The sequence below is a fragment of the Myxocyprinus asiaticus genome, chromosome 43, assembly GCF_019703515.2.
Source record: "Myxocyprinus asiaticus isolate MX2 ecotype Aquarium Trade chromosome 43, UBuf_Myxa_2, whole genome shotgun sequence".
In the NCBI taxonomy this organism is placed as follows: domain Eukaryota; kingdom Metazoa; phylum Chordata; class Actinopteri; order Cypriniformes; family Catostomidae; genus Myxocyprinus; species Myxocyprinus asiaticus.
The window spans coordinates 21,461,606-21,485,664 of record NC_059386.1 but is presented as its reverse complement, the minus strand read 5'-3'; the positions used below and the strand labels follow the sequence as shown (position 1 = coordinate 21,485,664).

Below are 24,059 nucleotides of genomic sequence, written 5' to 3'. Positions count from 1 at the left end.
GTTTGACACCCCTGCTCTAAATTTACTGTTATTGCTTATAGTAAAAAAAAAAGAAAATCTTTGGAAATCTTTTTTTGGAAAGTCTAATGAAATACTAGCATATTACTTACTGCACAGTGCTGTACATAAAGTATACTATTTTTACTCTGTGGCTAACTCAACCAGTTAACCAGATAGTTTTGGGCATGGTTGTATATTATGGGGGGAGTGTTAAGGAAGCCTGTTTGAAAACAATCATTATTTTTGCAATTCCATTTGATGTTACTGGCAGATAAATTACACACTTCACCTTTAAGAAGGCTCAAACAAATCAACTACGCCTTGATTTTTGAGTTAGAATGATTGTGATCCTTGAACGGAGAGATACGGCATGAATGGAGGTTGTCCTTCAGCAGTAATACCCAGAGTGCTTTATCAGTGCTGAAGACTTGATGGCTGGTTATCAGCCTGTCATATCTTCCAGTCCTGTCATGCTCTGTCTGCTCACCAGTTCTTTTGATGTCTCTAACTTCAAGTACATGAAAAAGGCTATTAAACATGTAATGTCTCTGAAGCATGTAATCTGATTTAGTACATAATTTTAACATGATGGATATGCCCTACAGGCGGATGAGAGTTGACTGTAGATCTCCACACAAGCATACACACAGACACACACACACACACACACACATGCAGAGTAAAATGTTTCTACATAAGAGTGGCATCATATACTTGAAAACACATGGATTTACATTTGGGAACAGCAGTTTTAATCACCTAGAGGCTTGAAGTGACAGAATAAAAACAAGTATTTTTGTAAGGGTTTGTTCATGTTTAATTTTACTGGACTAGTCTACATGCATGTCTTCCATTTATTAAACATCGCAGCTGATGTTGGTGCGGCTATCCTTATGAGGACTCTCCATAGACATAATGATTTTTACACTGTACGAACTACAGAGTCTAACCCTAACCCTACCCCTAAACCTAACACTCACAAAAAACGTTCTGCATTTTTTCATTTTCAAAAAAACATTGTTTAGTAGGTTTTTTTAAGCGATTTGAATTATGGGGACACAAGAAATGTCCTCATAAACCACATTTATAGCATAATACCCTTGTAATTACCAGTTTGTAACCTAAAAAATTTCCTCGTAAGCCACTTAAACCTGCCCACACACACACACACACACACACACACACACAGCTTAAAATGAGACTGAGAGGAGATGTTATTTAAGAAAAATGGCTAAGCTCTTGAGAATGATATAAAAAGGACTTTCTTCTACATCTGAAGTTAGATATGAAAACACTGGCACTGTGGAGTGGCGTATGATCGTTACTTTTACATTAGAAACAGTATTTTGCTGTCTATTTTGTAGCTGGTCTGCTGCCTCTTGTGTTTTTGAACAGGAATTGAATGACTTTTATTGGAGTTGCATAGATTGAAACTGAATCAGCTAAACTGAATTTAGTGTAACTGAACTAATCAAAATTTGACTGAGCTGAATTGAAATGAGTCGAGTTAAGCAGTTCTGAAATAGGGCTGAGCGATTGCAATGATTTTAATGCGCTTTTTATTTGGCCATTAATTTTCTGTGTCTTTAGACTCATTTCACGATTCCTCTCTGTCTCGTGACTTGCAAGGATGAGAGCAGTTGGACAGAGATGGTTTAATGGTGTTTCTGATTCAGGATAAAAAACAGCATTAGAGTTGGAAAGTTTGATTCATTTTTGTGAATCAGTTCGAACTGTTCATTTTAATGAATCAATTCAAAACTCTAATACAACTATTAGTTTTGCATCATCACTCAAAAATATTCATCCAAGTCCCCTGTGTGGCATTTTTTAATATCTGAAATCGCTTTAGTAAAACAATTATACAGGTTATTATTGCTGTTTATTACTATGCATTGTTAAATTTGGTGAATATTAGGGCAATCTATAAAATTACATGATATGCCGATTAATGAATCAAATTAATCACAATTAATCGTATACATAAATATTTGCTGAAAAATGCCCCTCAAATAACAATAATTATACAGTATATATAATAAATTAAACCGTAAATATAATAAAAAATAATAGTACAGATAATTGAGAAAGACAATGCAAAAAGTGGCTTTAGAATGCAATATATTATTTATTTCCATATTACTGAACATGAGACAGTCATTGGCCTACAGTTCACAGCAATCCATTTTGCAATTGAATTCGTCAGTCAGTCCAAGATTTATTTTTTATTATCAGACGGACGCTTTTAAAGCTTCTCGGTTGCGTTGCACCATAAACATACAATTTTTAGGTGGCTGTGTCAAGTTAAGCGAAGTTTGAAACTTAGAAAAACACGTCTTAAGAGCCCTGCCTTCGGATTTGCACTCAATCAAGCTGTGTTTGTATGCAAGAACGTGAATCTTGTGTTGTCTGCCATCGTTAAGTGTGGTTTGTTCTCTGTATAAGCTGCGCATTGCCTACACAGCGAGTTTCACTTACTGCCCCCTGAAGAAAATAGATGGTACTCCATGCTTGAATTGCTCATATGGAAGGAACATTCCTTTTTACGTCCAGGCCCGGGGACATGATTAATTGCATAAAAATTTATATGCGTTATTTTTATATAATTAATCGCACTGAATTAACACATTAAATCGACAGCCCTAGTGCATATACATAAAAATGATTAAATATGCTAAGTGTGGGAAATAAGCCTTGACTGTTTTTGATATTTTAAATGCAATTGACTAAAATGGGTGTTTGGTTGAAATATTGATTCCTTTGTGGAAAAAAGCTAAACTTTTAAAGTCAACATGATACGGCATTCGAAAAACCATTTAACTGCCATAATGTGACATATTTCTGAATGAAACAGGGTATTTAATGTGAAAAGAATGTAGGGTACCAATGAATTTTGATTTCATATTAACTAAGCCATCTCGTGTTACAATAAGCCATTTAGAAAATATTGAGCTATAATTTCTTTGCAGTATATCAGAGCCCTAGTCTGAACTAAATTAAATGTCTCACTTATCTTTCCTTTGTGTACCGTTTTCAATGCGGGAAGTATCTATCTCTCAAAAATAATGTAATTGATTTGTTCTGTAAGCAGAGATATGTGGAGGTGCACAGCTCCCCTGCAGAGATGAGCTTTGTCATATTGAATATTGATCTTCCGTCCTAGAATCCTCTGAGGTTGAGAAAGTTGTGTGTTAGACAGCTGTGCTGTTTCTCATCTTCCTCACTTTTACTTGTTGAGAATTCCTTTCACCAGAATGATTTTTTTCCTCTGCGATGTTACTGCAAAGATTATTTAATTTAGCAGTCTGGCAGAATAATGTTTGCTGGAGGTGGACATGCGTACGCCTACTAGAGTGCTTGCTTTTTAGGTTGCCTAATGCATTTTAGCACAAATATTGAATAGTCTATAGCAGGAATGGTCTTCTTCATGCTGTTCCCCACCAAGGATGTGTTGTTTATTAAAGCTCACATAAAATCGCTTGACAAGGACAGTTCTCTTTTCTGTGTTGACTTATTTCCTATTGAAACATGACATATTTATGGGAAACATCGAAGGGTTGAAAAAATTGCATTTTACGTTATGGTTATGAACCATGATTTGATACTTGTTAGTCGGTTGCAAATGGTATTCTGGGAAGGGGCATTTTCATTCCAGAGACAATTTGATTGGACAAAAATCTGTCTAGTGCAAGATGAGTCATCGATATTTCTGCTCTGTTTTTCTGGAAGAGAAAAACTATACTTTTTAAATACATATACTGTATGCTAAAAGTTAATTTTGTCAACTTTTAGGTGTACAATAGCATAAAGATGGCTTTAAAGCTAATAGACATGGACTATGATCCAGCATTTTCCATTATCTATTACACCACAATAGACCTTAAAAGAGCATTTTGTTTCTTTTCATGGTTGATATTTCTGTGGAATTGCCCATCAACAGCATAATATGAATTTGTGATGTTCTATTATATTCAGTATAAGCATGTAAAATGTGAGTTTTGTTGTTTTGAACTGCAAAAACAGAAGTGCAAAAATAGAAATACAATTTTTTTTTTTTCACATCGATCATTATACTATATTTAGTTATTTTTCAGTGTTTTTTACGTTTTTATCTTTTTATCTTTCCTTGTGGCTCTCTTAAAAATGTTGGCCTGTCATAGAAATTATTTATTGTTAGAACAATACAAAGCTTTTGTACCTCTTTGAACATTTTAAAACATAATTCCTGAGCAAAACAGTGGTCTGATGACAAAATATGGTAAGTGGCAAAATATTGGTATCGGCATCGATATCGCCCAATAGTTGTTGTTTTTTTAAATCAGTATCGGCCAAACATTTTCCCTAGTATGTTATGTTACAAGTTTATGTTATGGCTGTTTATAGACTGTATAGTACATTACAACTTCTGAGGATAAAATGTAATGTTTATTGTGTTACAATACATTATACTCTTTTAGGTATAACAATGAACAAGTTAAGTAATTATAAAGTATTATAACTGTAGTAACAATTATTTATAAGTTATAATATATTATAAGATGTGAGACATTATGAATGCATTATAATGCATTTATAATGCCTTTACAGTGCATTATTTTTTAATTTTTTATTAATTTTTTATTTTATTTTATTTTTTACTCCCCTTTTTCTCCCCAATTTGGAATGCCCAATTCCCAGTGCGCTCTAAGTCCTCATGGTGGTGTAGTGACTCGCCTCAATCCGGCTGGCGGAGGACAAACCTCCGCGTCTGAGACCATCAATCTGTGCATCTTATCACGTGGCTTGTTGAGCGTGTTACCGCGGAGACAATAGCGCATGTGGAGGCGTCACGCTATTCTCTGCGGCATCCACGCACAACTCACCACGCGCCCCACCGAGAGCGAACCACATTATAGCGACCACGAGAAGGTTACCCCATGTGACTCTACCCTCCCTAGCAACCGGGCCAATTTGGTTGCTTAGGAGACCTGGCTGGAGTCACTCTGCACTCCCTGGGATTCGAACTCGCGAACTCCAGGGGTGGTAGTCAGCGTCTTTACTCACTGAGCTACCCACGCCCCCTACAATGCATTATTTTTATTTTATTTATTTTTTGGGGGGGGTGGTTCCCCTTTTTCACCCAATTTGGAATGCCCAATTCCCAGTGCGCTTTTAAGTCCTTGTGGTCGCGTAGTGATTCGCCTCAATCTGGGTGGCGGAGGATGAATCCCAGTTGCCTCCGCATCTGAGACCATCAACCCACGCATCTTATCACGTGGCTTGTTGAGCGCATTGCCACGGAGACACAGCGCGTGTGGAGGCATCACACCATTCACCGTGGCATCCGCGCTCAACTCACCACGTGCCCCACCGAGAACGAACCACATTATAGCGACCACGAGGAGATTACCCCATGTGACTCTACCCTCCCTAGCAACCGTGCCAATTTGGTTGCTTAGGAGACCTGGCTGGAGTCACTCAGCATGCCCTGGGATTCAAACTAGCGAACTAGCGAACTCCAGGGGTGGTAGCTAGCGTCTTCAGTGCATTATTAATATGGGCTACATAGAAAGTGTTATACAAAATTCTTTAGAATATGTGTACTGATGAATCATGATTTTAGGTTTTCTTTAAACAAGTCTTTAGGGTTTATCCAGAATCCAGAATTTAATTTTTGTCTTTCATTTTCCCTGGCAGAAGGACATGACTCTGAAGTCCCATGAGCGGAGGCAGAACCAGGCAGGACCGCTGAACAAGAAGAAGCATGGTAGAGGGCTGAACGGTCTGAGCTTAGACCTACACAAGGAACGGCTCAACCACAACAACCACCAGCACCACCACTCTGACCAGGAGAACAACCCTCATCTGGCCCACACACACGGCAAGAAGAAGAAGCATTTTCAGAAGAAGAACAGACCTGTGAGTCCAAATTTAAAATGCAATTCACCATAACAAGATAATGTGTTGTTTCAGTATTGTTTTATTTATTTTTTTATTTCCCTTACAAAATTAAACCATGATTAGGTTGTATAGTCCTAAAAAGCTGTTTATTATCAGTCTGTCTGAACAACGAAAAAGAGCACCAATCAAACCCAATTAAAGCAGCAGTCGTTTGAATCAAGTAATTGTCAATGATCATTAGCCGTCTCTGTGGCAGTGAAAGACTTATAATTGATTTAATCGGAGGAGTTAATTAATATAACATCAGGTTTTAGAGACGTCCTGGTGGTTCGCTGGCTCTTTAAGACACTACACAATGCGGAAAAAAAGGTGTGGACTGATTTACAAAAGTGTCACAGAGAATAATAGAGACTGTGTCCTCTAAGATTAGATGTGTAAAGACACTCTTGATTAATTCTGTCATTAAGGACGATTGAAAAGAGGACAGCGTTGCCTTTTTTTGGATGTGTTTTATTGTGCTAATTGAATTAGTCACCCTTGTTATTGTTGCTGTGAGGTGTTGCTCTCTTGCTCTTTGTGTGTATGTGTGTGTATGTGTGTGTTTGTGACATCCCCTTGTTATTACTAATGAGTATTTATGGCATGTTTACACAGAGGAATTGCCACAACAGAGCAAGTAATCAGATGGCCACACACTACATTGAGCACACACACACACACACATACAGAACAGTACACTTAAACACATGTTCAGTGGCATGCACACACTTTCCCCATAGATGGAAGATGTAGACAGGAAGGGTACAGGTGTCATTTGTCCTTGTTAGAGAGAGAGAACATGGATCTCTCATTCATCATGTGTATTCCGCCCGTGGCTGAATTAAAGGTAGACAAATCCATTTCTCATAGAACGGTCTGTGGGAAGTGATGGCTAGCACACTTTAAGCTTTTATCAAACAAGGAAATGGCCATAAACTTGAGTTACACTGGATGGCTGGGAATTAAATTCCACTATTTCTTTATTTCGTCCTTTTTAAGCACAGGTGCACAAGTGCGAGTATGACATCTGAAAGTCATGTGTCCACATGCACATGTGTCATACAAGCAAGTGTTTCATGGCTACATACAACTCGTTTCCATCACACAGTTGAGAATCAATATGTGATATACTGTATATTCTATTAAAGCCACTTGAGGCCGTGCATTACAATCATTTACATGCACAGTTAAAATCGAACTACAGAAGGTTTTTTTTTCTTTCCTTTCTTTTTTTTTTTTTATGCATAGTAAAGCTACATACAGTCATCCTTTTTGCCAACATCTTGCATTTTTGCCTTTGTGTGTGTCTATGTGTGTGAATGAGAAGGTCTGTTCAAATGTGTCTGTGTGTGTCTGTACGTGAGTTTGAAGTTCCAACAGATGGGTCTCACTGTTTCCTGCTGAGTGCAACTCAGTTGACAGCTCTGACTCACCATTATTTCGCTGTCACACAAAATATTGTTCACAGACTTGGCTTCAGGACCTCTGGCAGCCCTCTCCTGAGCCCTGAACAGCTGTCCACTATAGTGCCTGTATGAAGAGCACTAAATTAGAAAAACAGGGGGAATCTGCTGGGCAACATATTGTATGGTCTGAAAAAAATGAATATTTACATATAATCTAGGGTTATAAAAAATTATCAATATATAGATTTTTGATTGGCACGTTATTTTATCCATAAATTTTTGAGGCATCAATATATTAACATCAGCCGACATTTAAATTAGAAGCCTAATTTGAGTGCTTTCAATTCACTGGCAATTGCAGTCCATTCAGTGTAGTTTGATGTAATAGCGTTGGGAGACCACAAGGGGGCGACAGAACATTTACTGAAGCCGGTCGCGGCATGGACAAGGGACAGATCACACACACATTACAAGCTGATGGCTGACCAAAGCTATGTACGTTTTTTTTTTTTTTTCTCCCTAATTTGGAATGCCCAATTCCCAATGTGCTTTTAAGTCCTCATGGTCACATAGTGATTCGCCTCGATCCAGGTGGCGGAGGACAAATCCCAGTTGCCTCCGCGTCTGAGACTGCCAACCTGCGTGTCTTATCACGTGGCTTGTTGAGCGCGTTGCCACGGAAACATAGCGCGTGTGGAGGCTTCACGCCATCCACCGCGGCATCCACACTCAACTCACCACGCACCCCACCGAGAGCGAACCACATTATAGCGACCACGAGGAGGTTACTCCATGTGACTCTACCCTCCCTAGCAACCGGGCCAATTTGGTTGCTTAGGAAGCCTGGCTGGAGTCACTCAGCATGCCCTGGGATTCAAACTAGCGAATTCCAGGGGTGGTAGCCAGCATATTTTACCGCTGAGCTACCCAGGCCCAGTTATGAAGATTTTTGTACTTCTATAAGAATTTACAAAGTGATGTTGATGAGTTAGTGTATGTAACTGGTGTAACTGCAAACTGAACGATTTGAAATGGCGACGTTTATTATTATGCAATTTCTCTGTATGTAGCATTGAATAGGTCTTTCGTTCAAGCTGTTAAACCACAAAAAGACATACTTGTAACTGAAAATCATTGTGTAGGCTCTATGAAAGATACTTATACACAATATATCATCCAGTAATGACTGGAGTAAATAATCGATGTCCTTCGATTATGATTTTGATCAAAACTATCCGAATTGAGCTCTGTGGCGCTGCAGAATTTTTAACAGCCTCCGGAGACGGTGAGCCCACGGTGTGTGTGTATACGTACCTTATTTTAGAATGCGCCACGTTGTCTGCCAGACGCGCCCGGTTCATGGCCCACTTTAATTAACCCGGCTGCTCACACTTTGCCAAAGATGTGTTGAGAGATATGTTTGAAAATACAAAGACTGTTGTGCAAAAATCCATATATATATATATATATATATATATATATATATATCGATAATCATCTGGAAAATCTTCCGATTATCGATACGTGAAAACGGCTTCAATCCCAAGCCTAATATAATCTGTCAAATACTGGAGGAAATTGGCTCATAGACTTAAAAAGAGAAAAATGCCTGTAGTCTTAACTTAGTTATTGACAATTGAAAGTCAGTAAATCTGGATTTTAACACTGAAGTGTATTCCACTTTTAGAGCGATGGTAATACCATGGTACTAACATGGTTTAAGACATGTACAATGTACTACCATGGTATTCCTTCAAGTACATTGGAGTACCCTGTAATCGTGGTTCATCTTATCATGGTATTTGAACATGGTAATCATTCGGTACCCTGGTATTTGTTGTAATACCATAGCATTAATTACCTTCTGATACCTGTATCATTGTACCATAGTACAACCACAGTACTTTTTTTTTTTTTTTTTCCTGAGACTAGCTACTTTTATTAAAAAGGATAATGGATAGAGTACTGGAAATGATAGGGAGAATATGAGGAAATGGGACCAGGATATGTTGCGAACCCGATTCGAACTCATATTGCCCAACGGAGCTCCACAGCTCCTTATGTTAGAGCAAGTGCACTAACCACTGGACTATGATTTCGATGAGGTGAGCATAGTTGTCATTCGGGTGTGAATTTAGGTGTGCATGTGTACTGCTGTGTATGTGTGTGTATGAGTGAGCCAGTATTTGTATGTAAATGTGAAGTGTGGTTTTTGTGTCAGATTATGCATGTGTGTGTGTGTGTGTGTGTGTGTGTGTGTGTGTGTGTGTGACAGCAGTGCATACTGTGAGGCCCATCTGGCCAGACACACACACACACACACAAACACACACTCTCTCTCTCTCTCTCTCTCTCTCTCTCTCTCGCTCAGTTTCTGTTTTCAGTTTTACGGTACTTTATTGGCATGACAAACATTTTTACATTTGTATTGCCAAAGCATTTACAGCTGAGCTGCATACAAATAAAACAGTGCAAAACAAAGACAGTGCAAAACAATGTACATAATATAAGCAATAAATGTATTCTTGACAAATTAGTAAAAAGGATAATGTTAAATAATAAAAATTTACACAAGTTAAAAGTTACACATAAAGGAAAAATATAATATTACTAAAAACTCACTCTCTTACTCTCCCTGGCCTTGCCGCTGGGAGATGTGTTCAGTTGTTTCTGTGGAGATACATACACAATATGACACTGCCAAAGAGTACAGAGGGCATTGTCCTGTTCAGTATGTCCCCTTATTTACACACAACACTGTAGTCATACGTGTGTGTGTGTGTGTGTGTGTGTGTTTGTGTGTGTGGTCAGTGCCTCTCTCTGAGTTGTGAGTGTCTAGAAGAGACTTGTATACCTAGTTGCTCATCTCATTTCTAGTGCCCACTCATCCCACAAACATCTTGAAGGTACACACACAGACACACACTCCAGCTTTCATGGAAAACATCTTAGTGTTGCCAGAACAAACCTAGCAGAAAGCTGTAAGAGACATGAGTCTCTGATAGAGGCTCTCTCTTTGTCCTGCTCTCTCAAGGTTTACAAGGTTAGTATACATGTACTGAAAGTCAGAGATGCACATTCACACATACCAGATAAATTTTTAACCTCGAGTCAGTTTGTAACTGGGTGTTTTGTGAGCTGCAGAAGCATTGGGCATAATGTTTAATGGTGATCGAGGCCGTAACCTACATAGACATTCAAGGGGATATGTCCTCCCATAATACTCAGGTTGTGAATGTAAATTGTGGAGGTGGTTGACTATTTACATGTAACTAAATATCTGTGTTTATGTTTTGAATGTTATCAGTGAAAGTTATTATATAGTGCAGGGCTCTTCAACTACTTTCTTGCGGGGGCCAGAATATCCATATGAAAACTTGGCAGGGGCCAATTATTTTTATTTTTTTCTGTATTCATCTTAGCTAGCAGTTTCATCGCAAGTAACGTTACTTAAAAAACATCCTTAATACTGTGTGTTTATTTATATTAAAATAGTCACAGAGTATACTGTATATTGAATTATCAATTTTTTAAGGTCTGGCCATAAATTCCTTCATAAGATCTGGCTGAAGAACAAACATGACTTAACACTCTTAACTAACAAATCAGTTTTGATAGCGTTACTTGGAAAAAAAAACAACTAAAAACATAATGGTAATTTTAACATTTTATGGCTATTGTTTACAAATTACAAAAACTGAGGAGGAACATTTAGATCTGCTAAAGCCCTATTACAATATCAACAATACACTGGCGGCCAAAAGTTTGGAATAATGTACAGATTTTGCTGTTTTGGAAGGAAATTGGTACTTTAATTCACCAAAGTGGCATTCAACTAATCACAAGTATAGTCAGAACATTACTGATGTGAAAACAGCACCATCACTATTTGAAAAATGTGATTTATGATAAAATCTAGACAGGCCCCATTTCCATCAGCCATCACTCCAACACCTTATCCTTGAGTAATCATGATAAATTGCTAATTTGATACTAGAAAATCACTTGCCATTATATCAAACACTGCTGAAAGCTATTTGGTTCGTTAAATGAAGCTTAACATTATCATTGTGTTTGTTTTTGAGTTGCCACAGTATGTAATAGACTGGCATGTCTTAAGGCCAATATTAGGTCAAAAATGGCAAAAAAGAAAAAAAAAGAAACGTTTTTCTCTAGAAACTCGTCAGTCAATCATTGTTTTGAGGAATATACAATGCTTGAAATTGCCAAAAAAACTGAAGATTTAATACAAAGGTGTACACTACAGTCTTCAAAGACAAAGGACAACCTGCTCTAACAAGGAGATGTGGAAGGCCAGATGTACAACTGAACAAGAGGATAAGTACATCAGAGTCTCTAGTTTGAGAAATAGACGCCTCACATGTCCTCAGCTGACAGCTTCATTGAATTCTACCCGCTCAACACCAGTTTCATGTTCAACAGTAAAGAGAAGACTCAGGGTTGCAGGCCTTATGGGAAGAATTGCAAAGAAAAAGTAACTTTTGAAACAGAAAAACATAAAGAAAAGGTTAGAGTGGGCAAAGAAACACAGACATTGGACAACAGATAATTGGAAAAGAGTGTTATGGATCTTAACCCCATTGAGCTTTTGTGGGATCAGCTAGACTGTAAGGTGCATGAGAAGTGCCCAACAAGCTACATCTATGGCAAGTGCTACAGGAAGCGTGGGGTGAAATGTCACCTGAGTGTCTGGACAAACTGACAGCTAGAATGTCAAGGATCTGCAAAGCTGTCATTGCTGCACGTGGAGGATTTTTTGATGAGAACTTTTTTGAAGTAGTTTAAGAAGTTCTGAACATTTTTTTCAAATTGTAATAGTAATTTTTTATGTTATTAATGTCTTGACTTTACATTGTGATCAATTGAATGCCACTTTGGTGAATAAAAATACCAATTTCTTTCCATAAGAGCAAAATCTGTACATTATTCCAAACTTTTGGCCACCAGTGTATGTAAACAATAGTCATATAGTAATATCATGTTTACTTAAGAATTAATACATTTAATTTTCGTTTTGGAAGAAAAAGAAGAAGAGATAAAATGTCTATTCTTCCGTTTTCTCTATAATTATCATCCTACTCAGTGAGGGAAAAAATTAGTCTACACAATAGCTAGAGCAGGAGGCAGATTTTTGTGCAGATAATTATTGGTAAAAGAAGAACAAACTGTGTTGATTCTGTTTGTGATTGAGATGGCTGACTCACAGCTGCATACAACCAAGTATTATCAGGGTATTTGGCGGTTCTGATTCACGTTATCACTGTTTTTACAAGCACTACCGACCCTGAACAGATGAGCCACGCCCATTTGACACTTCAAGAATAGTAAATAAAAGCAAACTTTTCAGCACATTTTCTTTGAACGTTCAGTTTTCATCATCGATTTCTCTTTTGTTGCCTAAGATGTGCATATGTGCTGACAACATTTCTGTAACAACTGTGGAGATCATTTTTTACATCTGTGGATTTGACAGCGCTCCACACAACTAAGCAATTTATATAAATACATTTGATTGAAAAAGACGCTATCAAATGCTCACCTAAATGGTGCGATCCATGTTTTACAAAGCAGTGAAACAAAACTATCGGCAGAAAAGCTTAACAAGCGCTCCGGTCTGGACAGCCAGTGATGGCTGAAATTCTGTTGCACGTGCCATTGAGCGTTGTTAAACTCACCACTGATTGCTGTGGCTCGCACCTTTGAATGCTGTGTTGTGTGCAGAGAGTGCTCAGTGTTTCAAAAATCAGTCGGGGGGCAAGATAAAGATGATTGGCCGACCGCCAGTTGACTAGCCTTGATACAGTGTTACCAAACCAGGCTTTTCACTGCTACTAATAATATTATAACTAGTGCCGTCAGTCAATAAATATTTGTAATCACGATTAATCGCATATGGTTTTGTAGTTAATCAGGATTAATCGTATATTTTGAAAGTGTTGAAATTTGACACTTTTTATACTTCTCTTCCTGTCAAAATGCATTTATTTCCATCTTAGGAAAGAAAACAAAACAATATGTAACAATATAATGCTTTATTAAAATTTTTTTCAAACAAAAAATTCACAGTATAAAGATAGAAATGCACTAAAATAGCACCAATTCAAGTAACATTAAACATTTCCCAAAATCTAATTAGGAGTTTGACAAATTGAAATAACTATCCCCCACATAGTTTGCATAAATCTCTTAAAATCTCATCCTCGACAATATTAATCAACCGGCAGACTGTGGACATCCAGTTTGCAACAGCAAAAAGCCGAGTTCACAATTCGCATCAGGTTGTCAATTGCAAAATGGGTTGATGTAGGCCAATGTTCAATAATATGGAAATAAACAATATATTGCTTTCTAAAGGCACATTTTGTATTGTTTTGTCGATGATTTTCTCGTCTGTCACAATAATGTAATACATTTTAATTATCTGGATTATGTTATATATAATATACATGTATATTATATTTATAATAATTTAACTAGAACTATTTATACTGTAATTATTCAATAATTATATATTGAATTATTGTTATATGAGAGCCTTTCACAGCAAATATTTATAAATGGGATTAATTTGATTAATTAATCGGCATATCCTGGAATTAATTACATTTTTAAAAATGTATCATTGACAGCACTAGACGTAACTCATTTATTTCAGCTTTCATGATTGGATATTTTGCCCATTTTGATGCAAAACAGTTTTGGAGATTATTTTTGTTTAGTAATTTCACTGTTTGTGTTGTAGTTTGAGCAGCATTGCAGACACCAAAAACAATAGTATGTTCATCCTCACTTTTGAGAAGCACTTGCTGCCACTGGTATTCTCTTAATGTTAGCTAATGAATTATCAAAATGAGCCAACATTTTTAATGAATGAACACACAGGGGGGATGCAGATGTTACAATTCAGAGTTTTCTGTGGGACTTTAATGGGTGCCTACTTACAGTACAACTCAGTCTCTCTGTCTCTGTTTTCTTTATTTTAGGCAATGAAATTTACTCTAATGTTGTCTTTGTGTGACAGCTACGCATACACCCAGCCAGTGATAATGGCATTAATGTAATGGTAATTCTACTTCCTGTCAGCCCCCAGCATTTTCTTTTCCTCTGAGGCTTAATGTTGTTCGACAAGACTAGGCCATGATGTGCCCCATCACAGTGCAGTTTTAATTTCCCCTCCTTTTCCTGTTTCTCTCTCTCTTTCGCTCTCTGTGTTTGGAAAGGGATGGAATTAGCTCCTACTCGACTCGCCATGTATTACAACATCTCGGCTTGACAGGATTGGGTGAAGCGTTAACCTCTGACAAGCTTGTTAAGCATTGTTGCGGTGGTGACTGGGCTAAAGACAGGATAATAGACACCCCACCTGCTGCCCGTCATTCATGTTGAGGTTGGGAGTCCATCTGCTAAAATTAAACTAGAGCAGTTTACAGGTTTGAATTGTAATACCTTGGATAGTGGCTGTCTGTCAAAACTAGCAAGCGTTAATTTCGTACACATTCATTAAAACAGCACTTAAATGTCAGCATTGCTAAAACTGCATGTCAATTAAACCAACCCACTTAACAAACATCTCAAGGTAAAAGCCCTCCAGACTGAGATACGCACACACACACATTGTACGCCCTTAAGTAAAACAGCATAATGTCCTCGCCATCTTGCTTTGTCAGAGACCATCTTGTGGACAGAGGAAATAACACTTACCCCTTATTGAGACTCTTAGCAAATGTAAATAGCTCCCTGTGGTTATTTGGAAAGTAGAACCCTGAGTTTGCCTCCTCCAATTGTGGTAATGGGCCGTTAGACTGGGATCATCAAGGGTAATGCTGGTTCCTCAGTGCCTGGTTTGAACAGCAGGGTAATTGACAGTAAAAGAGGCCTTATTTTAAATCATCCACTTCTGGTGTGGATATCTGTACAAATATTAGTTAAGTTCACCATGCTCTTCAGATGGCCAAGGAACAGCATTAAAAAGGAGCTTTCAGGAGGAAAAGAGACTTCCCTATGGATAATTCTCACAGAAATCAGCTTCTAATGGAACCTGCTGTTACATTGACCATGTTTACATGCACTTAAAAAAACTGTTTATGCAGAAAAGGTTTTTGCAGAAAGTGGTGTTCTGAAATGTCATGTTAACGAGAACACTGATTTGTTTACATCGCTTGAGGGATTAAGAGAAAGCGGTTTAACACACACAGGTTTCTTTCAGAGAATGCGGCTTATGTGGCCATGTAAACACAACAGTAATCTGTGTTCCTACATGTTTTTGAGGAACACGCATGTGTGTGAACAGACCGGATAACAAACGTCATACGATGGAGCCCGATAACAACTCATCGGCTATACACTATAAACTATACCCATTTATTCACACCAATGCAAAATGTCTACTGTCCCTAACGTTCGCATATATATGCTCGTATTTTGGGGGAATCCCGGAGTTTTATGTGAGAGGAAATCCGCACTATTGCAGCGCAATTCCGCTGCAGACATGATAGAAAGTTAAGAAAACAAACACAGCAACAAGTCATAGTAATCATAATATAAACAACAATAATATAACAACAATATAATACATTTTTAAGAGTTTTAGACTTTTATCTGCATTTTCTGCACATACACTACCGTTCAAAATTTTAGGGTCACTTACTCATTCTTTATTTTATTTTTTATTTATTAATTTTTTTCACATTTTAGAATAATAGTAAAGTCATCACAACTATGGAATAATAGAAATGGAAATATGGGAATTATGTTGTGAAAATAAATCAAAACTATGTTATATTTTAGCATATAAAATAAATTTTGCAGAAATGTACTCAACCAACTTCTTGAAGTATCACCACGGGATGCTTTTTAAACAGTATTGAAGGAGTTCCCATCTATGTTGGGCAATTAGTGGCTGCTTTTCTTAATTATTCGGTCCAAGTCATCCATTTAAAAAAAAAAAAATGTTTTTTAATTGTTCGTTTTGTAATTAAATAAATTAATATGGTGGCACAATTATATTTTTGTCTACAAAACTAATTTCAAACATTTAAGCATACGCCTTCAGATCAAAAGATTTTTAAGATCATGAGAAACACTTCAGTCAAGTGTTTCAAAACTTTTGAACGGTAGTGTATATATGACTACAATATCAAGATTGTGATATTGTATTTGTATTTGTCTGTATGAATTGCATTTTTAATGTATTTTTAAATAATGAATATATGCAAAATAGGATACAGATAAAAAAAGAGCATCTCATTATTGACCCTAATTCTAGAGTGATTTGTGGGAGAAAATCAGAGCAGAGAATATCGAACTGCAATTGAGTTTAGTCCAGATTACAGTTACTCTTGATCTTTAAAACAGGGTTTCTTAGAAATCATAAGAAGTAAGCTGCATCATCCTCAGGCACTTCCATTAATTTCTTACCTGTGAAAGCACCAGGAGGTGTTGGGTTCCAGGTAGACCTGTAAAGACGCAGTATTGATCAGGTAAACTTGCAGGGGTTCTTTGAGGTAATGGGAGAGAGGGACAGGCTTTGAGCAGAGAAAGAAGCATGCTGGGCAAAATAAGAATGAAAGAGGAAGAAGGAGATGAAGTAAAGAGTGCTGCACAAAGCTTTTATGGTAAGAACAGATGGGGTGATATTACATGTCCAGTACACACAGCACACAGAGAAACATACATTCTGACCTGTATTGAAGACAGAGCCTCCTGCAGGAAAACCGTTCAAAGATTCAGGCCCTTTCTCTTCGCGTTTTGAATAGCTCCCAGGAGAGATTCTCCTCAAGCGATGATCAAGGAGCAGTTCTCAACACAGACATCCCGACTTCACATATGATAAGAGCAACTGGACTATGACACAGCAGTGAAGAACAGCTTTTACTGAGTCTAAACTGAATGGAACAGCAAGCCCTCACCATTGCCGTCTTATTATTAACACAGTGTCAGGCTGGCTGAATTTGTAGGTATTTTTGTGTGTAATAGCGATCAGACCTGGAGAAATGGATGGAGGCTTTATGATCAGGGTGAATAGGTGGTTAAAATAGTAGACTAAGTTTGCACAATAAAGGTGTATGTTCTTAGCCTCTCTGAGTGAAAGGAATTGGGTGTGAAGGAATTTAGCTCACAAAATTGCCCATAAAGTGAATTGAATCAAATTTAATGAAATTAAGTACATCAATATGTGTCCATATGACCATCAGTGAATGTCTTTGTTCAACTCAGGGCAAGTTACATATCAGTTGCTCCCTTGATAATTTAAGCAATTACTCAGAGCAGTGAAGTTATTTGTATTTTTTTATAGGACATTTCTAATACTAGATCTGAATTTTCATACATTCTAACCAATCAAGTTCAAGTTACAGTTTGATTGATTTGAAATTTCAAATTAATATATTAGAATTCAGTATGTATGTAAATATACATTTGTGGGGGTGGGTCGTAGAACATCAACAGAGAGGGTTTGCTAGTCATAGATGATTGAGATGAGATTTACAATTTATGATGTGAAAAAAAAAAAAATAATTTGTAGACTTAAAGAGATAGTTCACCCAAAACTATCACCCACTCTCTCTAATGCCATCCCAGATGTGTATGACTTTCTTTCTTCTGCAGAACACAAACACAGATTTTTAGAAGAATATTTCAGCTTTGTAGGTCAATACAATGCAAGTGAATGGTGGCCAGAACTTTGAAGATCCAAAACGCACATAAATGCAGCACAAAAGTAATCCATGCGACTCCAGTGTTTTAATCCATGTCATCAGAAGTGATATGATAGGTGTGGGTGAGAAACAGATCAGTATTTACAGTGCATCTGGAAAGTATTCACAGCGCTTCACTTTTTCCACATTTTGTTATGTTACAGCCTTATTCCAAAATGGATTAAATTCATTATTTTCCTCACAATTCTACAAACAATTCCCTGTAATGACAATGTGAAAGAAGTTTGTTTGAAATCTTTGCAAATTTATAAAAAAAAAAATAAATCACATGTACATAAGTATTCACAGCCTTTGCCATGACACTCAAAATTGAGCTCAGGTGCATCCTGTTTCCACTGATCATCCTTGAGATGTTTCTACAACTTGATTGGAGTCTACCTGTGGTAAATTCAGTTGATTGGACATGATTTGGAAAGGCACACACCTGTCTATATAAGGTCCCACAGTTAACAGTGCATGTCAGAGCACAAACCAAGCCATGAAGTCCAAGGAATTGTCTGTAGACCTCCGAGACAGGATTGTATCAAGGCACAGATCTGGGGAAGGGTACAGAAAAATGTCTGCAGCATTGAAGGTCCCAATGAGCACAGTGGCCTCCATCATCCATAAATGGAAGAAGTTTGGAACCACCAGGACTTTTCCTAGAGCTGGCCGCCCGGTCAGACTGAGCGATCGGGCGAGAAGGGCCTTAGTCAGGGAGGTGACCAAGAACCCGATGGTCACTCCGACAGAGCTCCAGCGTTTCTCTGTGGAGAGAGGAGAACATCCAGAAGAACAACCATCTCTGCAGCACTCCACCAATCAGGCCTGTATGGTAGAGTGGCCAGAGAGAAGCCATTCCTCAGTAAAAAGCACATGACAGCCCACCTGGAGTTTGCCAAAAGGCACCTGAAGGACTCTCAGACCATGAGAAACAAAAATTGAACTCTTTGGCCTGAATGGCAAGCATCATGTCTGGAGGAAACCAGGCACCGCTCATCACCTGGCCAATACCATCCCTACAGTGAAGCACGGTGGTGGCAGCATCATGCTGTGGGGATGTTTTTCAGCAGCAGGAACTGGGAGACTAGTCAGGATCGAGGGGAAGATGAATGCAGCAATGTACAGAGACATCCTTGATGAAAACCTGCTCCAGAGCGCTCTGGACCTCAGACTGGGGCGAAGGTTCATCTTCCAACAGGACAACGACCCTAAGCACACAGCCAAGGTAACAAAGGAGTGGCTCCGGGACAACTCTGTGAATGTCCTTGAGTGGCCCAGCCAGAGCCCAGACTTGAACCCGATTGAACATCTCTGGAGAGATCTGAAAATGGCTGTGCACCGACGCTCCCATCCAACCTGATGGAGCTTGAGAAGTCCTGCAAAGAAGAATGGGAGAAACTGCCCAAAAATAGGTGTGCCAAGCTTGTAGCATCATACTCAAAAAGACTTGAGGTTGTAATTGGTGCCAAAGGTGCTTCAATAAAGTATTGAGCAAAGGCTGTGAATAATTATGTACATGTGATTTGTTTTTTCCGTTTTTTATTTTTAATAAATTTGCAAAGATTTCAAACAAACTTCTTTCACGTTGTCATTATGGGGTATTGTTTGTAGAATTTTGAGGAAAATAATGAATTTAATCAATTTTGGAATAAGGCTGTAACATAACAAAATGTGGAAAAAGTGAAGCACTGTGAATACATTCCGGATGCACTGTAAGTTTTTTTTTACAATAAATTCTCCTCCCTGCCCAGTAGGTGGCAATATTCACATATTGCCATTTTACGATCAATCCCCACTTTCACACATTTTTGTTTTTGGCAATTGCCATTATTCATTAATATAGTTTATTGTCGTAACCGCTTGTCTGACTGTCGTCTAGAGCTTGCGCGACCTACGCATGTAACCAGCATTCCACCACCCACTGCAGCACTTAATCAGCATTTGCATCAAGTCAAGTGAATAAACTGTTTGTCAGAAGTGACAGAGACACAGATGTCACAAGTGACATTAGCATAATGAGTGAATATCATAAATAACCCTGTGGGAGAAGTGTAATTTGTTTTGTTGTTACTGATCTTCATTAGTGCTCCAATGCTTTTGTGCCCTGCAATACACATAATTGCGTATCATTTCACTTTAAACTGTGCATGTTTTTACTTAAAAAGAGGATTTCTTTACCCTTTATTTGATGAAGATTTCTTAATTTTTAAAGTGTAGAATTAAACATTTGGTTTATACTGCATAATAACTTTATAACACACATATTATGCATATACACTGATGAGTCAAAACATTATGACCACTCACAGGTGAAGCGAATAACGTTGATCATCTCCTAACAAGGCCACATGTCAAGATCTGGGTAGATTAGATGGTAAGCGAACAATCATTTCTCATAGTCATCATGTTGAATGCAGGAGAAATGGACAGGAGTAAAACCTGAGCAACTTTGACAAGGGCCAGATTGTTATGGCCAGACGACTGGGTATGAGCATCTCTGAAATGGCAAGGCTTTTGGGGTGCTCCCGGTCAGCAGTGGTGAGTACCTACCGACAGTGGTCCGAGGAGGGACAAACCACAAACCGGCGACAGGGTGTTGGGCGCCCAAGGCTCGTCAATGTGCGAGGGCAACGAAAGCTATCCCATCTTGTCTGAACCGACATAAGGTCTGTGGCATAAGTAACAGAAAATTGTAATTATGGTTACGGGAGGAATGTGTCACAACACACACTGCATCGCACCCTGCTGCGTATGGGGCTGCTTAGCCACAGACAGGTCAAAGTGCCCATGATGACCCCTGTCCACCACCAAATGCGCCTACAATGGTCACACATCACGTGGACGGCTGTGTACATGTGTGCCGTTTACCTGGGGAAGTGATGGCACCAGGATGCACTGTGGGAAGACGACAAGCCTGTGGAGGGAGTGTGATGCTCTGGGCAATGCTCTTCTGGGAACCCCTGGGTCTGGCCATTCACAAGTGCATCAATTTGACATGTGCCACCTACCCTTTCATAGCAATTGTATCCCCTGATGGCAGTGGCCTCTTTCAGCAGGATAATGCGCCCTGCCACACTGCACACATTGTTCGGGAATGGTTTGAGGAACATGATGAAGAGTTCAAGGTGTTTCCCTGGTCTCCAAATTCCCCAGATTTCAATCCGATTAAGCATTTGTGGGATGTGCTGGACCAACAAGTCCGATCCACCTCGCAACTTACAGAACTTGAAGGATCTGCTGCTAATGCCTTGGTGCCAGATACCACAGAACACCTTCAGGGGTCTTGTAGAGTCCATGCCTGGACGGGTAGGCACTGTTTTGGTGGCACGTGGAGGACCAACAGCATATTAGGCAGATGGTCATAATGTTTTGGCTCATCAGTGTATGCATATTATGTATGTAACAGATCAGTCAGTCATGTACATTAAACTATGAATTTCAATGTTCATTAATGGTCTGTTATACATGATAAAAATGTATTTAATAATGTTAATATTTTTAATGAAAGTGTCACCAGTAGTCCTATGAATTATATCTTAATTGTCATTGAATTGCCCCAAGGTAAGATTTTATGGGAGCACTACATAGGGTACTACATAGTTATTCAGTTGGAATAACTAGGCCTACTCAGGTTTTCTTCAGATTTCACTTATTGGAGAAAATCCTAGTGAAATATTATGAGATCTAAACATCCAACCGCAAACTGCAGAGGTTTCCGTTAAAAGCAAAGCATTGCCTTTCATAACTGTTTAATGCACACATTAGTGAATAATAGCGCAATTAGGAGATTGGCCTCTCTGACTCTGCCACCCAGAAGTCACTAGCACAATGTAGAGGTTACAAGTGTTTTATATTCATTATACATTTTGTACTTTCACATTTAAAAATCCTTCATTAAAAATAATTGCATAAGCAATAACAAACTTTTTCACTGTGGACCGAAATTGTGAATATGTGGACACAAACAGTATAAATGTTTAATTTAAGAATGCAAAGAGTCCACCATGGTCAGTGGAAGAGATTTATTGAAGATGGTTTGAAGAGAGGACATGTACATCTTTCTCTGTACACTACAGCCTAAAGCCACCCTCAGGCGGTCTGAGAGCTGTTGGCCACTCACTATCGATTCAGATTTATATCTGTTTGTTTTCTCCTGCTGGCCAGTAACTTTCATAATTGTGTTTATGAAACTGTTTTGCTCTCAGCAGTTTCTTGTGTGTGTGTATGGGGGGGGATTGTTCTTTTTACTGCCAGAATTGCTCCTAAACTGAGAATACAGCAGGTGGTATCCAAGAAATGCGCTCATAAACACACAGCATACACTTAAGCATGCAGGGACACATAAACACTAAACTGGAGAGACAGACATAGAGGTGTAAATAACTTCATTATCTTGAGTGTTCTGTTGACAGAAAGGACAGCAACATCTCCAAACAGATGTTTAGTACTTTCACTTTGACCTTCTGCTGAACTGAATTAGAACAGTGAGTTTGAGCTGACAGATTTGTGTCAAAATCTGAAAGATGATGCTTTGGCACCCTCTGGTGTCCTGATAGAAGAATGTCCTAGCAAAGATTTTTTTTATGATTTTTGAGAAGGATATTAGAAAACATGCAGAGATGATTGTACCAATCTTACCTGATTCTGTTTTTATTAAATATGACCTTTCTTTCTTTCTTTCTTCCTTTCTTTGTCTGTTCCTTCTTAATTTCCTTCCTTCCTTCCTTCCTTCCTCCCTCCCTAACTCCCTCCTCCCTTTGTCTGTTCCTTATTATTTTTCTCCCTTCCTCCCTCCCTTCCTTCCATCCTTTCTTCCTTCCTTCCTTTTTCCGTTCCTTCTTATTTTCCTCCCTCCCTTCCTTCCTTACTATCTCCCTTCCTTCCTTCCTTTGACGGCATGCGGCATCCCTCCCTGCTCCCCCCTTCCCACTTTCTTCCCTCCACCATTCACTCTTCCTGATGGATTCACCCTGTCGATGCTGCACATGTAGTTCACAGGTCCAGATTGATCACAGGCCAGCCATGCTCAGTCTGTTTTGCAGTGATTGCAGTTGCTAAGGTCTCTTGTAATGACATGAACTCTGTCTCTCAGAACGCTCGTTTTTCCTTGCTTCCTGCAAAATAAATGTTTCTGTCCATTTTGATAAGGAGAGAGCTTTAATTTAAGAGGTGTTATTTAGCAGTTTTTATTTTTTGTAAAAGTATCAGACAAATGTGCTGTAAAAAATCTTGAAATATTTATGACAACTACAGTTTTCTGAATTAATATCACTAGAGTAAGATCAATGCTTAAAGTGTGCAGATGTGTAGTTCATTGTCTTGCATCAATTATTTAAATGTCACCTGGAAACAATGTGTCCAAGAGGTGTCCAAGTCACACCAGCTGACCTCTGGGGTTCCTCAGGGATCAGTGCCTGGACCTCTCCTCTTCTCGATCTACTCTACATCACTTAGACCTATCATTAAGGCATATGGTTTTTCCTACCACTACTACGCAGATTATACGGCCTAGATAAGGGAACATCACCTTCAGCTCAACCTTGCCAAAACAGAACTCCTTGTGATCCCAGCCAACCCATCGATTGACCATTACCTCTCTATTAATTTTGGTTCATCTACGCTAACGCCAACCAGGACAGCCTGGAATCTGGGAGTGGTGGTGGTGGTGGATGACCAGCTTAACTTCACTGTCAATATCTCATTACCTGCATGTTCTTGTAGGTTTGAGCTTTACAACATCAGGAAAATCAGACCTTTCCTGGACTACTGTAATGGTCTGTTGGCTAGTCTTTCAGCTACCATAATTAAGCTACTGCATATGGTCCAGAACACTGCGGCGCATCTGGTCTTCAATCAGCCAAAGTGGGATCAATTCACCCCACTGATTTCAATCTACTAGTTACCTGTAGCTGTCGCATCAGATTCAAGACTTTGACTCCTCCAGGACAGCCAATGGAAGAGCACCCTCTTACTTCAATTCACTCCTCCAGTTCTATGTTCCAACTTGGTCTTTGCG

The 24,059-nt window shown here is 38.6% G+C and overlaps 1 protein-coding gene across 4 annotated transcripts in view; it reads left to right on the top strand.

Annotated features, from left to right (window-relative positions):
- The window catches only part of auts2a (activator of transcription and developmental regulator AUTS2 a), a 530,438-nt gene that overhangs the window by 119,072 nt on the left and 387,307 nt on the right, over positions 1-24,059 (top strand). For all 4 annotated transcript variants that reach the window (XM_051685882.1, XM_051685884.1, XM_051685881.1 and 1 more), the window contains exon 3: positions 5,677-5,898. In XM_051685882.1, coding sequence (XP_051541842.1) covers positions 5,677-5,898 — 222 coding nt within the window. The remainder of the gene's footprint in view (positions 1-5,676; positions 5,899-24,059) is intronic.